Raw genomic sequence first — 14852 nt, forward strand, 5'->3', positions numbered from 1 at the left:
TTTTTTTTTTTTTTTTTTTTTTTTTTTTATCTCTATTCATGTCCTTTGCTTATTTTCCTGTTTGGTCTCTGGTCTTTTTCTTACCAATTTCTGAAAGCTGTTTGTTTGTTAAAGAATTAGACCATTGTCTGGTTTTTTATCTATTCATTTTCAGTTTTTCATTTTATTTTTAAATTTTATTAATGGCGCTTTTTGGGGTGGGGTGCCTTGTAGAAATCTTTAATTTTTGTGTAGAAAAATTTGCCTATCTTTTCTTTGTGGTTTCTAGATTTTAAGAGATTTCTTAGAAAGACTTTCCTTACTCTAACAGACTTTATAAAAGGATCACCCAAACTAAAAACAAAAAACTATTTTTTTTAGAGCCATTTTAGGTTCACAGAAAAATTGAGTGGGATTGTGGAGATTTCCCCCTATACCTTCAGCACATCTTACATATACAGCCCTCCAACTATCGGCATCCTCTACCAGAGTTTCTTAGTTTGCATTATTTAGGGTTTGCTCTTGGTGTTGTACATTCTGTGGGCTTGGATAAATGTGTAAGGACATGTGTCCACTATTAGAGTATTATACAAAGTACTTTCACTGCCCTAAAAATCCTCTCTGTATTACCTGTTCATTTCCTTCTTCCACCCCCCGCCCCCAAGCCCTAGCAACCACTGATGCTTTTGCTGTCTTCATAGTTTGGCCTTTTTCTAAATGTCATATAGTTGGAATATTACAGGATGTAGTCTTTCAGATTGGCTTCTTTTATTTCATAATTTTCATTTAAATTTCCATGTCTTTTCATGACATGAAAGCTTATTTCTGTGTAATGCTGAATAACATTCCATTGTCTGGATGTATCATAGTTTGTCCATTCACTTACTGAAAGACATTTTCGAAGCTTCCAAGTTTTGGCAATTATGAATAGGACTGCTATAACATATGTATGCAGGTTTTTGTGTGGATATAGCTTTCAACTCATTTGGGTAAATACCAGGGAACTCAATTGCTAGATTGTATGGGAAGAGTATGTTTAGCTTTATAAGAAATCACCCTACTTTAATATTTTCATATATATTTAAATCTTATATATCAGGAATTTATTTTGATAAGTGGAGAATCTTAGAGATCTAGTTTTTAAATTTTATTTTTACAAGCAGTAATCAGTTGTCTTGGGGGCATTTGTTGAATAATTCATCGTTTCTCCTTTGAGTTGAATCATGGCTTCTATCACATAATAAATTTTCATTTATATTTAGTTCTATGCCTGGATTTCTCATTTGCTCATACTAAAGAACTAACATATAAAGATAAATAATAAAATTTAAATTAAAAATTACTTATAATGAGGTAGAGGGAATAAGATGGAGAGGAGGAATAGAAGCAATATTTCTTTGAATATACATTGTTTTAAATTTTTCATGGGAATCCTGGAAATATGTTGCATAATTTTAAAACAAAAAGTAATCCCTAAAAAGGCAAAATGAAATTAAATGGATATATCTTCTGTTAATGAGTATTTTCACTATGCAACATTGGTAATCTGGTTTGAGATTATTGTGAGTGTAATGTAGGATGAATCAAATGAATAATCATGTGAGATACTCTGTTCATATCATCTTCATTCAAAGTCTTGAGAACTGGGACTCTCAGCCTGGGAGAAAGGAAACAGTGGATGTAAAATAGAAGAGATTGTCATGACTTGATAGACTTGAATGGAATTGAAAGTATACCAGTATAAACTCATGATAAATTTTACCTTAAAAATTATTTCTGGAATATAACATACTTCTAAATATTCATAGGTAAAAAAGGAAGTCTCAAAAGAAATTGCAAAATGCATAGAACTAAATGAAAAGGAAATAGAACATATCAATATGTGAAGTACAGCTAAAGTATTAGTGAGAAGAAATTTATAGTGCTTACATTAGAAAAAAGAGAAGGTCAAAAATCTAAGTGCCTTCTTTAAGAAACTAAGAAAAGTGAAATAAACCATAAAAAACAGAAGAAAGGAAATATTAAAGAGAGAAATTAGTGAAATTGAAAATGGAAAAACAACAGAGAAAATAGATGAAACAAAATGCCAGTTTTTTGAAAAAGAATTAAAAATAAAATAAGTTAATGAAAATTAGTTAACAATGAATTACTTAAAAATAATAAAGGTTGATAAAACTCTAGCAGGACTGACAGAGAAGACACACACAAATCACCAATATCAGGATGATGAAATAAGGGGTATCACTGTGATTCTTTCCACGATGAAAGGTGAAAGCATAGTAAGAGATACTTTCAACAAGTTCATCCTTATATATTTGCAGTTTAGAAGAGAGAGAACAATTTCTCAGAAAACTTAAATTACCAAAGTACAACCAACATTAACTAGAACCTGGATAGTCCTATAATCACTTAAAAAACTGAATTTGTAATAAGTCTCCTGAAACAGAAACCTCCAGGCCCATATGTTTTTACTGGAGAATTCTACCAAATTATTTAAAGAATTAACAGAAGTTCTACACCATGTCTTCCAGAAAATAGAAGAGGAGAGAACTCTTCCAAATTCATTTTAGGAGGTAAGTATTGCCCTGATACCACCTTCAGACAAAGACAGTACAAAAAAGACAACTACAGACCAATATCCCTCATGAAATTAGATGTAAAAAGAATAGAAAAGAATATCAGCTAATTGAATCCAGCAATATATAAAAAGAATTATAGCCTTGGCTCTCGTAGCTCAGTGGTTAGGGCTGTGTGAGGGCTGCATCAGGACTGGTGGGTTCGAACCTGGCCCAGACTTACTAAACAAAACAGCCAGGCATTGTTGCTGTAGTCCCAGCTACTATGGAGGCTGAGGCAACAGAATCACTTGGGCCTAAGAGTTTGAGGTTCTGTGAGCTGTGACACCATGGCACTCAACCACATAGAGAGACTGTGTCTTAAAAAAATTATACACCATGACCAAATAGGATTTAATCCAGGTAGGGAAGACAGGTTCAACATTTGTAAATCAGTCAGTGTAACGTATCAACAAGTTGAAGAAGAAAAGTCATAGGATGATCTCAATTGATACAGAAAAGCATTTGACAAAATTCAACACCCACGTAATGATGTAAACTCTTAGCAAACTAGAAATAGAAGAGGATTTCCTTAAATTGATAATGATCATCTATGGAAAACCTACAATTAATGTCACACTTGATGAATACTTTCTCTCTAAGATCAAGAACAAAGCAAGGACATCTGCTCTCACCACTCTTTTTCAACATAGTACTGGGCTGTTCTAGGCACTATAACAAGGCAAGAATAAGAAAGAAAAGGTATTTAAAATGCAAAGGAAGAAATAAAACTTTCTGTTTAGATGACATGATTGTCTGAATAGAAAATCTCAAGGAAACAAAACCAAAAAATGTTATAGAACCAGTAGATGAAAAGGTTGTAGGATACAAAATCAACATACAAAAGTTATTTGAATTTCTGCATGCTAACAGTGAACATTTGCAAACTGAAATTAAGATATAATGCCATTTACAGTCACTCCTCCAAGTTAAAATACTTAGTTATAAATGTAATAAAACATATACAGTATTTGTTACATGTTGACGATTATAAAATACTAATGAAAAAAATTAAGACTCAAAGAAGACCCAGATGTACATGGATTAGATAATTCAACATAATGATGCCTCTAATTACTCTATAGGTTTAATGTAATTCCTGTCAAAATCCCAGCATGATTTTTTGTAGATACAGATAATAAGCTTATTCTAAAATTGATATGGAAAGGCACTGGCCCTAGAATAGCTAAAACAATCTTGAAGAATAAAATGGGAGTAATCACTCTGCCTGATATTAAGTCCTATGTATAGCTGTAGTAATCAAGAGAGCATGGTATTAGTGGAGAGATGGACACTTGGATCATGACTGAGAACCCAGAAATAGACCCACACAAATACGGCCAGCTGATTTTTCACAAAGGTGCCAAAGAAATTCAATGGAGGTTGGGCAGCACCTGTGGCTCAAGGAGCAGGGTGCCAACCCCAGATGCCGGAGGTGGCAGGTTCAAACCCAGCCCTGGCCAAAAAAAAAAAGAGAAAGAAAAAAGGAATTCAATGGAGGAGGGATAGTCTTTTCAACAAATGGTGTTGGAGTAACTGGACATTCAGACAGACTTTATACAGAAATTCACTCCAAATGAATCACAGACTTACATATAAAATATAAAACTATAAAATATTTAGAAAATAGAGGAGAAAAATCTTTGAGATCTAGAGCTGGCCAAAAGCATGATCTCTAAAAGGAAAACATTGATAAATCAGGCCTCATCAAAACGTTTAGGCTTGGGGCCTATAGCTCAGCAGCTAGGGCGCCAGCCATGTATACTGGAGCTGGCCAGTTCGAATCCAGCCCGGGCCCACCAAACAACAATGACAACTACAGCCAAAAAACAGCCAGGCGTTGTGGCAGTTGCCTGTAGTCCCAGCTACTTGGGAGGCTGAGGGAAGGGAATCACTTGAGCCAAGAGTTGGAGGTTGCTGTGAGCTGTGACACCACAGCACTCTACCCAGGGCGACAGGTGAGACTGTCTCAAAAAGAGAAAACCCAAAAAAACAAAAAAATACCTGAGAATATTTACTTGGCAAAAGACCCTGTGAAGGGGATGAAAAGGCAAGAAACAGATTGGAGGGACTGATATCTGTAGCATATAAAGAAGTGTCAAAACTCAGCAGTTTAAAACCAAACAGTCCAGTTAGAAAATGGGCAGATGATCAGGCATTTCTAAGAAAGCACTTGAAAAGATGTTCATTCAACATAATTAGCCTTTAGGAAAGTGTAATTTAAACATGCAATGAAATATTAAAATGACTAAAATTTAAAAAATGGTGATAATACCAAATGCTGGTGAGAATATGGAGAAATTGGAACACTAATATATACTTGTAGGAATACAGAATGGTAGCTCTAAAAGTAATAAGTTCGTTTGTCCACAAAAAGATTTGTATAAGAATATTCATAGTAGCCTTTTTCATAATAGCTGAAATTTGGAAACAAGCCAAGTATCCATATGCAGGAGGATGGATAAACAAATTGTGATGGATTCATATAATGGAATACTTCTTACATGTAGGAAGGGAGGGGGGAAGAGAGAGACTACCAATATACACAAAACATGAATGGCTCTCACAAACGTTATGTCGCAACAGGAACCAGACATAAAAGTATAATGCATAGTTTATGGTTTCATTCACATAAAGAACAGGCAAAATAACATTGACAATGATAGAGACAGAAAGTGTTCACAGTGGGTAGGTGTATAATGTCAATAGGAAAAGAGTTTGAGGGAACTTTCTGGAATGAAGGAAGTGTGGTGAGATAGACATACACCTGGTAAAAGATAGCTTAGCTCTGCAGTTGAAGTTTGTATATTTTACTATATGTTAATTATATGTCAATACAATACCAGAAAGAAATTATCCTCAGTTCATAGAAAAAAATATATACCAACCAGTCCTATTCTATAGTATTTATTTGTATCTTTTTTCAAACAAGCAGTAAAAAACCTGATTATGATATTTATGAGAAACGGTAAATGTGAACAGGTTATGATGATTGATGACATTGGGAGTTGTTAGGAAACTTATCCATTAGATACCTCTATTACTTTAAAGAGTTCTTATCATTTAGAGATTGCTTTTGTCTGAATACTTGTTCCCACTCTAAACTTCATGCGTTAAAATCCTAACACTCCCCTCCCCCCCCACTCCCTCACCCCCAACCCTACCCCCACCCCGTGGTAGTGTTAGGAGGTGGAGTTTTGAGAGGTTGATTAGGTCATGAGGGCACAGTCCTCATGAGTAGGATTAGTGCCCCTTTCTGCCATGAAAGGTTATAATGAAAAGATGACTGTCTAGGAGGCAGGTCCTTACTAGACATCAGATCTGCCAATACCTTGATCTTGGATTTGCCAACCTCCAAAATGTAAGCAAGAAATTTCTGTTATTTATAAGCCACCAAATTGATGGCATATTGTCATAACAGCCTAAATGGAAGACAGAGGTCCATGTTAAAATAAGTAATCATTCTGGAATTTTCTTCAGAGTAAAACAGATGGGATATAAATGGTAGGGGTATAAATGAAACAAGATTAACTGAGTTGATTATTGTTTAGTCTGTATAATTGGATTGATTTTTCTACTTTTTACTCCATGATAAAAAGTTAAAAATTTAAAATATAGATAAAAGATACAAGTACTTTTGTTATTTATTACCAGTGAAACAAAGTAATTGACCTGTGAGATGGCATACTCTAAGGATGTTCAAGGAGTGGTAGGGAAAAGTAATGCCCTAAACCAGTGGTTCTCAACCTGTGGGTCACGACCCATAGGAACTGTATTAAAGGGTCATGGCATTAGGAAAGTTGAGAACCACTGCCCTAAACAAAATCACTGTTACCTACATAAGATGTTTTCAGCAAGGAATGAAGATTCCCAAGGATAGAAAACCACCCTATACTCAATAGACGCCCAAATGCATAACTTATGCATGAATTACTTAAAATGTGTTAATAGTGATTTTTGCACATATAGATACTTTGTCACTCAGGAAATTGTCTATCCAGTGAGGTTCATTTTGTTTGTTTTTTTAACTCTCCCATTCTCTCTCTTTTTTTTTTAAATCAGGACCTGATACTATTTTATGATGAAGATCCAAAGCCACTTTTGCCAGCAATACCTCCTTCCGTTATCCCTTCAGCTACATTGTTGTCAGAAGGGGGACCAGACGTTTGTAACCTTTTGGATGCAGGTAAATTGGTTAAGGAAATTTGTTCAAAGAAATATGAATAAGAAACACTGAGGAGGAGTTGTTTATCTGATTTTGTTCTGTGCAATATAGCAGCAGTTGGCTTTTATTTAACTTTGGTAATCCGGGACGGGACTAGCATGGATAAATTCAACCCACGACATGGTCCTATAATCTTATTTTGCCATTTGCTTCAGTGTTTTCTCTTTTCTATTTTATTTTTTTCTTTTATTTTTTGTTTCAAAAATTAACTACAAGCCTTAAATTTTTTATAAATGGTTAAAAAAGTAGAAAATTCAGTTAGTTTCTTTTCTTATTTTATTAACTTTTATTTGATAAGGAATTTAAATTATACCATCTTTTGTAAGCAAGCATTAAGTGAAAATGTGAAAAGGCACGATGCATAGTATCCTAAAAATTGGTTAATCATCTCTTGAATAATTAAGATTAGAGAAGGGCATAGTATTACTATAAAATTATACAAAACTGCCCTCCAATAAATTACACTATTTAATTCTAGCTGGGTTCTGCTGCTCCTCTAGATTCTTTAGAATCTGATTGATTCACTCCATCCCATTTTTATTCTCCATGAACTCTTAATTTTCAGTGGATCCTTCCTTTTCATTTTCTCAAGCAGTCAGGTGGAAAGTCTTCTGTCAAGATAAGAAACAGTCTCGAAAGTGTCTTTAATCCTCTCATAAATCTTTGCTTCACAATTCATCCACGCATCCTTTCCCTTATCAGAGAGGTGACACCATATGTTTTGAGTTCCATCTTCTCCCTCTTCTTGGATCATGAACCTCAAATTTTCCCCTTATATTGGTCTACAGTATCTAAACTGTAAATGCAACAGTTTTTAGGTATAGATTTATTTTATACGTTCACACGTGTAGAGTTTTCTTATAAAGCCAGTTGTGTGAGAATGATGAGGAGATTTTAATGAATACCAAAGCAAGAAATTGGGGGCTGTGGCATTATTCATATGAATAATTAGTTAGAAGTAGCTGTAATCTTTAGACAGTTAGTATTGTATTCTTAAACAGATTCAGAAGCTTGAAAGAAGAGCAATAAGGAATTTTTTTTATATTCTAACATCCCTTAACATTTTTCCCTCCTCACATCTTTTTAATAGATTTTCTTTTCTAGAGAACATTTAGGTTCACAGCAAAATCGAGCAGAAAGTAGAGTTCTCATACACCCTCCACCCCACATGTGTATGGCCTCTCCTGCTATCACTGTTTGTTAGACTCAATGAGCCTATATTGACACATCATAATCACCCCAAATCTGTAGTTTGCAATAAGGTTCACTTTTGCTATTGGGTATTCTGTGGGTTTGGACATATGTATGATGACATGTGTCCACCATTAGAGTACCTATTACACAAAGTAGTGTATCAACCCCCAAATTCTCTGTGCTTTACCTATTCATTTCTCCCTCCTCCCAACCCCTGGCAACCACTGGTCTTTTTACTGTCTCCATGGTTTTGCCTTTTCCAAAATGTCGTATCGTTGGAATCTCAGTGTGTGTGATTTTTAGACTGGCTTTTTTCACTTAGTAATTTGCATTTAAGGTTCTTCCATGTCTTTTCATGGCTTGGTAGTTCTTTTCCTTTTAGTGCTGAATAGCATGTGCGGCAATTTGTTTACCCATTCACCTACTGAAGGACATTTTGCCTGCTTCCAAGTTTTGGCAATTATGTATGAATAAAGCTGCTACATGTATCTGTGGCAGGTTTTTGTGTGGTCATAAGTTTTCTCTCCAAACATTTTAACACAAGAGAAATTGAGTATAAATGAACATCAGCGGCAACTATAAAGAGGAAAAAAGTCACAGAACATATACCTTGAGGGGTGATCCCGCCATTTTAGTTGGCTAGGACCCATCTTAATCAGAGGGGCCTTTTCTATTTTTAAGTCTTACATTTCTGCAATGTTTCTTTGACAGTAATCTCAGAGATGTCTTGCTAAAATGCAGATCTTAGCATTTTACTTTCCAGCTTAAAAACTTTCAACAGTTTTCCACTGGCAACAGGATAAGTCTTAATTTTTAAAATAGTATCATATAAGAATTTTCATAGTCTGATACCAGCTAGACTCTGGGCATCATCACCCAAAACTGTCAATACGCACAACGTTCTGTGACATTCTATTAACTTGTGTGGTTTCTTTTTTTCATAGTGTCTTTATTTTAGTTATTTTGGCCATGTAACATATTGCCCTAAAACTCTGTGGCATAAAGTAATCATTTATTCTGCTCTTGGATTGTCTGGGTCAGGAATGAGGATAGGGCACTGTGGGGATGGTTTGTCTCTGTTCCATGATGCAGATCTGGGCCTTAGCTGGGAACACAAAGCAGGGCAGGATTAATCTAAACGTTTGCTTGCTCACACGTCTGGCAATTGATGCTGACTATTGGTTGAGGGCTTCAGTTCCTTTCCACATGAGCCTCTTCATGTAGTCTTTCCTTGTGGACCAGTTTGGGCTTCCTCACAGCATGGCAGTTAAATAGCAAGGGTGAGCATTTTCTGAAAGAATGAACCAAGCAGAGGCTGAACAATCTCAGAAGTCTTCTGTGATAGTTCTACCTCATTCTGTTCATCAAGGCAGTCACAAAGTCCTGCCCAAGGCCGTAGAGACATAGACCCCACCAACCTTTCCATGTCAATGTCATGTTGAAAGAAACCATATTGGATGGATGGATGTTGGTAAAGTCATCTTTGGAAAATATAATCTGCCACAATCGTCCATCAAATTATAAATGCTTAACAAAATCCTATTTAAACACTGGGCCCAATGAAAATGTCACTACTGCTGTAAGAGCTTTCTGCATGCCAAACTGTAATAGTTTCTCCTTTCACTGTGTTCCCATAGGACTTTGCTAAAACCCCTAAATTTATAATTTTGTATCATAACTATTTTAAAGATGTTATTTTTAAATTGTATAAGTAATAAGTGAATATACTCTTATTTTAAAAATTCAAACAGTAGAGATAAAATAAAACTCTCCATTGACTGTCCCTTACCCCTAACACAGTCCCCTCCCCAAACTTACTGCTAACAGATTAGTGGATACCCCCAGATGCTGCATTTACACGTGCCTTTAGAATTATACAGAATTGGTCTTTGTTTTAGAGTATCATTCTGTATTTTTCTGAGACTTTTATAAAATTTAAGAATATCACTTGGCTATCCTGTGTATCAGGATGTAGAGATTTACCATATTATTTTATTAAACTCCTACAATGCCCTGATATTATAGTTTATTCCCATGCTGATCAACAATTTGATGTTTTATATTTTTCATTATTACAAATAATGTTTCAGTGAAAATCCTTATACACACATGTGAGTGTTTCTTTAGGGTGTATTCCTACAAATGGAATCCCTAGTCATAATGTATGTGAATTTTCATCTTAATTAATACTGCAAAATATCAATCCCAATGTACACTCTGGCTTGCAGTGTATGTGAGCATATATTCACTCATACCAACCAACACTTGGTGTTTCAAATCTTGTATTGTTATCACGTGAGTAAAGTTGTATTACGTAGTAGTTGTAATTTGCATAGTCTATTTCCTCTGCTATGGATTGCCTATTTTTATAATTAATATAGTTTTTCTTTTGAATTGTTCAATTGATTTTTGTAGCATTACATATATATGTTATTGATTCTTTGTGTTGCAAATATCATCTTTCAGGCTGTGAATTATCTTTCAACTTTATTAATGGTGTCTTTATAGAAGTTTTATGTTTTATATAGTCACATTTATTCCTCTTTTTCTTCATGGCTTTTGTTTTTTATGGTTTTTTTTTTTTTTTTTTTTTTTGAGACGGAGCCTCAAGCTATCCCCCTGGGTAGAGTGCCATGGCATCACGCTCACAGCAACCTCCAACTCCTGGGCTCAAGCAAGTCTCCTGCCTCAGCCTCCCAAGTAGCTGGGACCACAGGCGCCCGCCACAACGCCTGGCCATTTTTTGGTTGCAGCCATCATTGTTGTTTGGCGGGCCTGGGCTGGGGATTCGAACCCACCACCTTAGGTGTATGTGGCTGGCGCCTTAACCGCTTGAGCCACAGGTGCCGAGCCATGTTTTTTATGTTTTTTAGGTGGCTTTCCCTTTACCAAATTCACAGTATATATTCAATTATATTTTAATTATTTGAGTTCTTTAATACATCTGGATTTACAGTATTCATGAATGGTGTCAGATAAGGGCAATGGGCAATGAATTGTGTCAACAACATTTATTGACTAGCCCACTTTTCTCTACTGTTTTGAAATGACTTTTTTTTTGTTTTGAGGCAGTCTCACTTTGTCACCCTTGGTAAAGTGCTGTGGTGTCATAGCTCACAGCAACCTCAAACTCTTGGGCTCAAGAGATCCTTCTGCCGCAGCCTCCTGAATAGCTGGGACTACAGATGCCTGCCACAATGCCTGACTAGTTTTTCTATTTTTAGTAGAGACAGGGTCTTGCTCTTGTTCAGGCTGGTCTCACACTTGTGAACTCAGGTGATCCACCTACCTTGGCCTCCCAGAGCGCTAGGATTATAGGTGTGAGCCCCTGTGCCTGGTCTCTTGAAATGACTTTTTAACTTGTACTAAATAGTCTCTATTTAACAATTATTGTTTTCCATTGACTCACTTTTCTTTCCTTGGTTTGTTTAATTTTTGTGGTAATTATTATACTATATCATAGTATTATGCATTATCTAATATTAACATATTATATTTCATTTAACTGATATACTAATTATCACATAGGTTTTTTCCATATTTTTGCTGATTATTATCCTATATCATAGTATTATACATTATCTAATATTAACATATTCTATTTTATTTAACTGATATTATATTAATGATCACATGGGTTTTTTTCCATAGTTTTGCTGCTATAGACAACGATAAAATGACATCATTTCCTCCCTTTCTAATGAAGTAATCTTTTATTTATATTTTTTTATGATTTGACACAGATTCTAAAATACATTCTGAATTTCTTTTGGTAAATTCTGTCCAGTTCACTAACTTATCCTGTCAACAGATGGTTCTAATTTCCATGTTATGATTTTGGCAACTTCAGCCCAAGACAAAAATAAAGTAGGAAAGTTATTCTGGTACAGCATCCTCAGTTCTTCTTCTCTTCTCCCTTGACTTTGCCCTCTGTCAGTACACAGTGACCTACTGTTCACGTAGGAGGACAGACTTCCATAAACCCTCACAACCTCTTGATATTTACCTCACTGAGCCCACCTCTTTCCTTCACCTGCAGAGGGACCACGTCCTTGAAATTTGTTCTCATCATCCCCTGCTTTTCTTTATAGTTTTACTACACATGTTTATAGTCTAAATAGTACATGATTTAGTTTCATAGGCTCTTAAACTTTATATAAATTGAGTCATTCTGAATTTATTTTTCTATGACTTCCCCTTATTATGCAATATTTTTCTTAAGAGTCATTTTTTTTCACTGTTGTATGGTATTGTATGTATGTATTACAATGTATTCTGTGGAATACTATCATCATTATCATGTGACAGTTTTGTATTGCAAATAGCACAGTTTATGAATCTGTTTACTTGTACAAGACTCCTGGTTCTCATGGACAGGAGTGTCTCTAGGGCATATATTTGGGAGTGAAATTGCTGTATGGTTAGATATGAACATCTTTAAATTTACTAGGTAATACCAAATTGTTTTCCAAAGTTCTAGTTGGTCCATATTCTCACCAACTCTTACTGTTGTCCCTTTAAAAACTTACCAGTCTAGTGGGTGACATTGGTGTCATTTATTCTAAAATGTATTTTTTGAAAACGAAAACGAGCATCTTTTTATATGTTGAAGCATTTCATAGATATGATTCGTTCCTGTTTCCTCATCTGTGAAATGTCTTCTCAAGTCTTTTGTTCATTTTTTCTATTCATCTTTTTCTTAATTGATTTGTAGGAGCTCTTTGTTCTGGAGACTAATCATTTACAAGATGTAAATGTTTTTCCAGTTTGTGACATTTCTTTTTTGCTTGTGTGGAATTTTTGAATAACAAGTTCTAAATTTTAGTAAGGTGTGTTTTATTCTTTATGGTTTGTACTTTTTTTTTTTTTTTTTTTTGAGACAGAGTCTCAATGTCACCGTCGGTAAAGTGCCCTGACATCACAGCTCATAGTAACCTCAAACTCTTGGGCTCAAGTGATCCTCTTGACTCAGCCTCTGAGTTCTGGGACTACAGCCACCTACCACAACACCCGGCTACTTTTCTTTTGTTGCAGTTTTCATTGTTGTTTAACTGGCCTGGGCTGGATTCGAACCCACCAGCCTTGGTGTATGTGGCTGGCGTCATAACCACTGTGCTACAGGTGCCAAGCCTGTGGTTTGTACTTTTTGAATCTTATGTTATTTAAGAAAATTCTTCCTTATCTCAAAATTATAAAGATAATTCCAGGTAAGCTAAAATTTTTTATACTTTTGCTTTTTACAATTAGATCTTTAATGCAGCTGGAATTGATTTTGATGTGTGATTAAGGTACAAGTCCAATTTTATTTTTAAATAGATAGCCAGATGTCCTAGCATTGCATTAGTAGTTACTGAAAACTCTTTCCTTTTCCCAGTGAACTGCATTGCATCTATATCCTAAAGCAAGTTTACGCATATGGACGCATCTGTTCTAGGATCTCTACTGTCTCTGCACCAGTAAATAGTTTTAATCCTCCTACCTTTGTAACTTTTATCAATTTTCCTAATTTGTCCTTCGATTATTCTGGGTTTCTTATGTTTAAAATCATTTCATCTGTGTTTCTCTGTTTGCAAATCATATGATTTGAATTTCATTTTCTTACCTTAACTACCCTAGGTGGAATGGCTAATGTAGTGGTTCTCAACCTTCCTAATGCCACGGCCCTTTAATATAGTTCCTGTGGGTCATGACCCACAGTTTGAGAACCACTGGGCGAATGTGATGCTGAGCAAAAGTGTGATCATTGGATTCCTAGACTTACCTTATATCTTAAAGAGAATTATGTTAACATTTTTTCTATTTAGACAGACAGAGGTTTTCTTTGTGTTTTTGCAGATCTCCACTCCTAATTTGTTAACATTTTTATTTTGCCTATATGTTAAAGTTTCTCTATTTTTAGTATCTATATTGATAGTTACAGGTTTTTCTCCTTTGGTTGTTAATTTCATAATCACTTGATTTCCAAATATTTAAAAAACCTTGAATTCCTAGAATTTCCCTGGTTTCTAGATGGTGAGATGGTCTCTCAAGTTAGTAAGTTATAGAGGTCTACTATAGAGAGGGAGGGAGGGATGCCTGGGGAGCAGAGAGCAGGCTGAGGGGCGTCATTAGTGGTGAATTAGAAGAAGTATGTGGAGAAGGGACAGAGGGCTGTTAAGAAACTAGAAGGGCCCCTCAAAGGCAGAAATGGCATCTTACTTAGGCTTGAGTTGTGGGCCCAGAGGAGTAACTATATTTTTTATAATTCAAGAAAATCTTAAATTTCATGCTATCAGAAAATAAAAGCTTGATTATTGTGTTTTCTTAGTCATTTCCATCCTAAACTCACTTAAGGATGTCCCTTTTTCCCTCATCCTCTTGAGGGTGGCATCAAAGTCCTGGGGACCTGTTGTGGCATCATGACTTTGGGGATGGGGGAAGTGCTGGTCCCTGATTCTTCTCTTTCTGCTTGTGTCACTGGACATCTTAGCATCAGTGCCTAGCTTAAAGCAGTTAAGCTGTGTACTCCTTCTCCTCCTTGTCCCCATCCTGAGGCCCTTTCTCTTCTCACCCACTCACAGCTAATTCTTTGACCCCAGAAACTGCTGGAATCTCTCCAATTCCTACATTATAGGGGCCTTTGAATGGGTGACTCAGAGGCTTTCTTTTCACACCAACCTAACTGCCATCCAATTTGCTGCTGTGAGGTGAAGAGGGGCGACGGAATTCAGAGATGTTGCTCCGTTTTTTCAGGCTCTGCTTGGGAAACAAATAGAAATCCTCTTTATCCTCAGGATGAAAGCAGCACGAGAGAGGGAATTTTTCTGTTTTGTTCATTGCTGAATGCTCAGTGCCTAGAA

General features: G+C 35.6%; 1 protein-coding gene across 1 annotated transcript in view; it reads left to right on the plus strand.

The window, feature by feature from the left end:
* The window catches only part of ENTHD1 (ENTH domain containing 1), an 80177-nt gene that overhangs the window by 33146 nt on the left and 32179 nt on the right, over nucleotides 1–14852 (plus strand). The window contains exon 4 of the mRNA XM_012801126.1: nucleotides 6657–6780. Coding sequence (XP_012656580.1) covers nucleotides 6657–6780 — 124 coding nt within the window. The remainder of the gene's footprint in view (nucleotides 1–6656; nucleotides 6781–14852) is intronic.

The sequence above is a fragment of the Otolemur garnettii genome, unplaced genomic scaffold (genome assembly GCF_000181295.1).
Source record: "Otolemur garnettii isolate 467f Iridium unplaced genomic scaffold, OtoGar3 scaffold00007, whole genome shotgun sequence".
Taxonomy (NCBI): domain Eukaryota; kingdom Metazoa; phylum Chordata; class Mammalia; order Primates; family Galagidae; genus Otolemur; species Otolemur garnettii.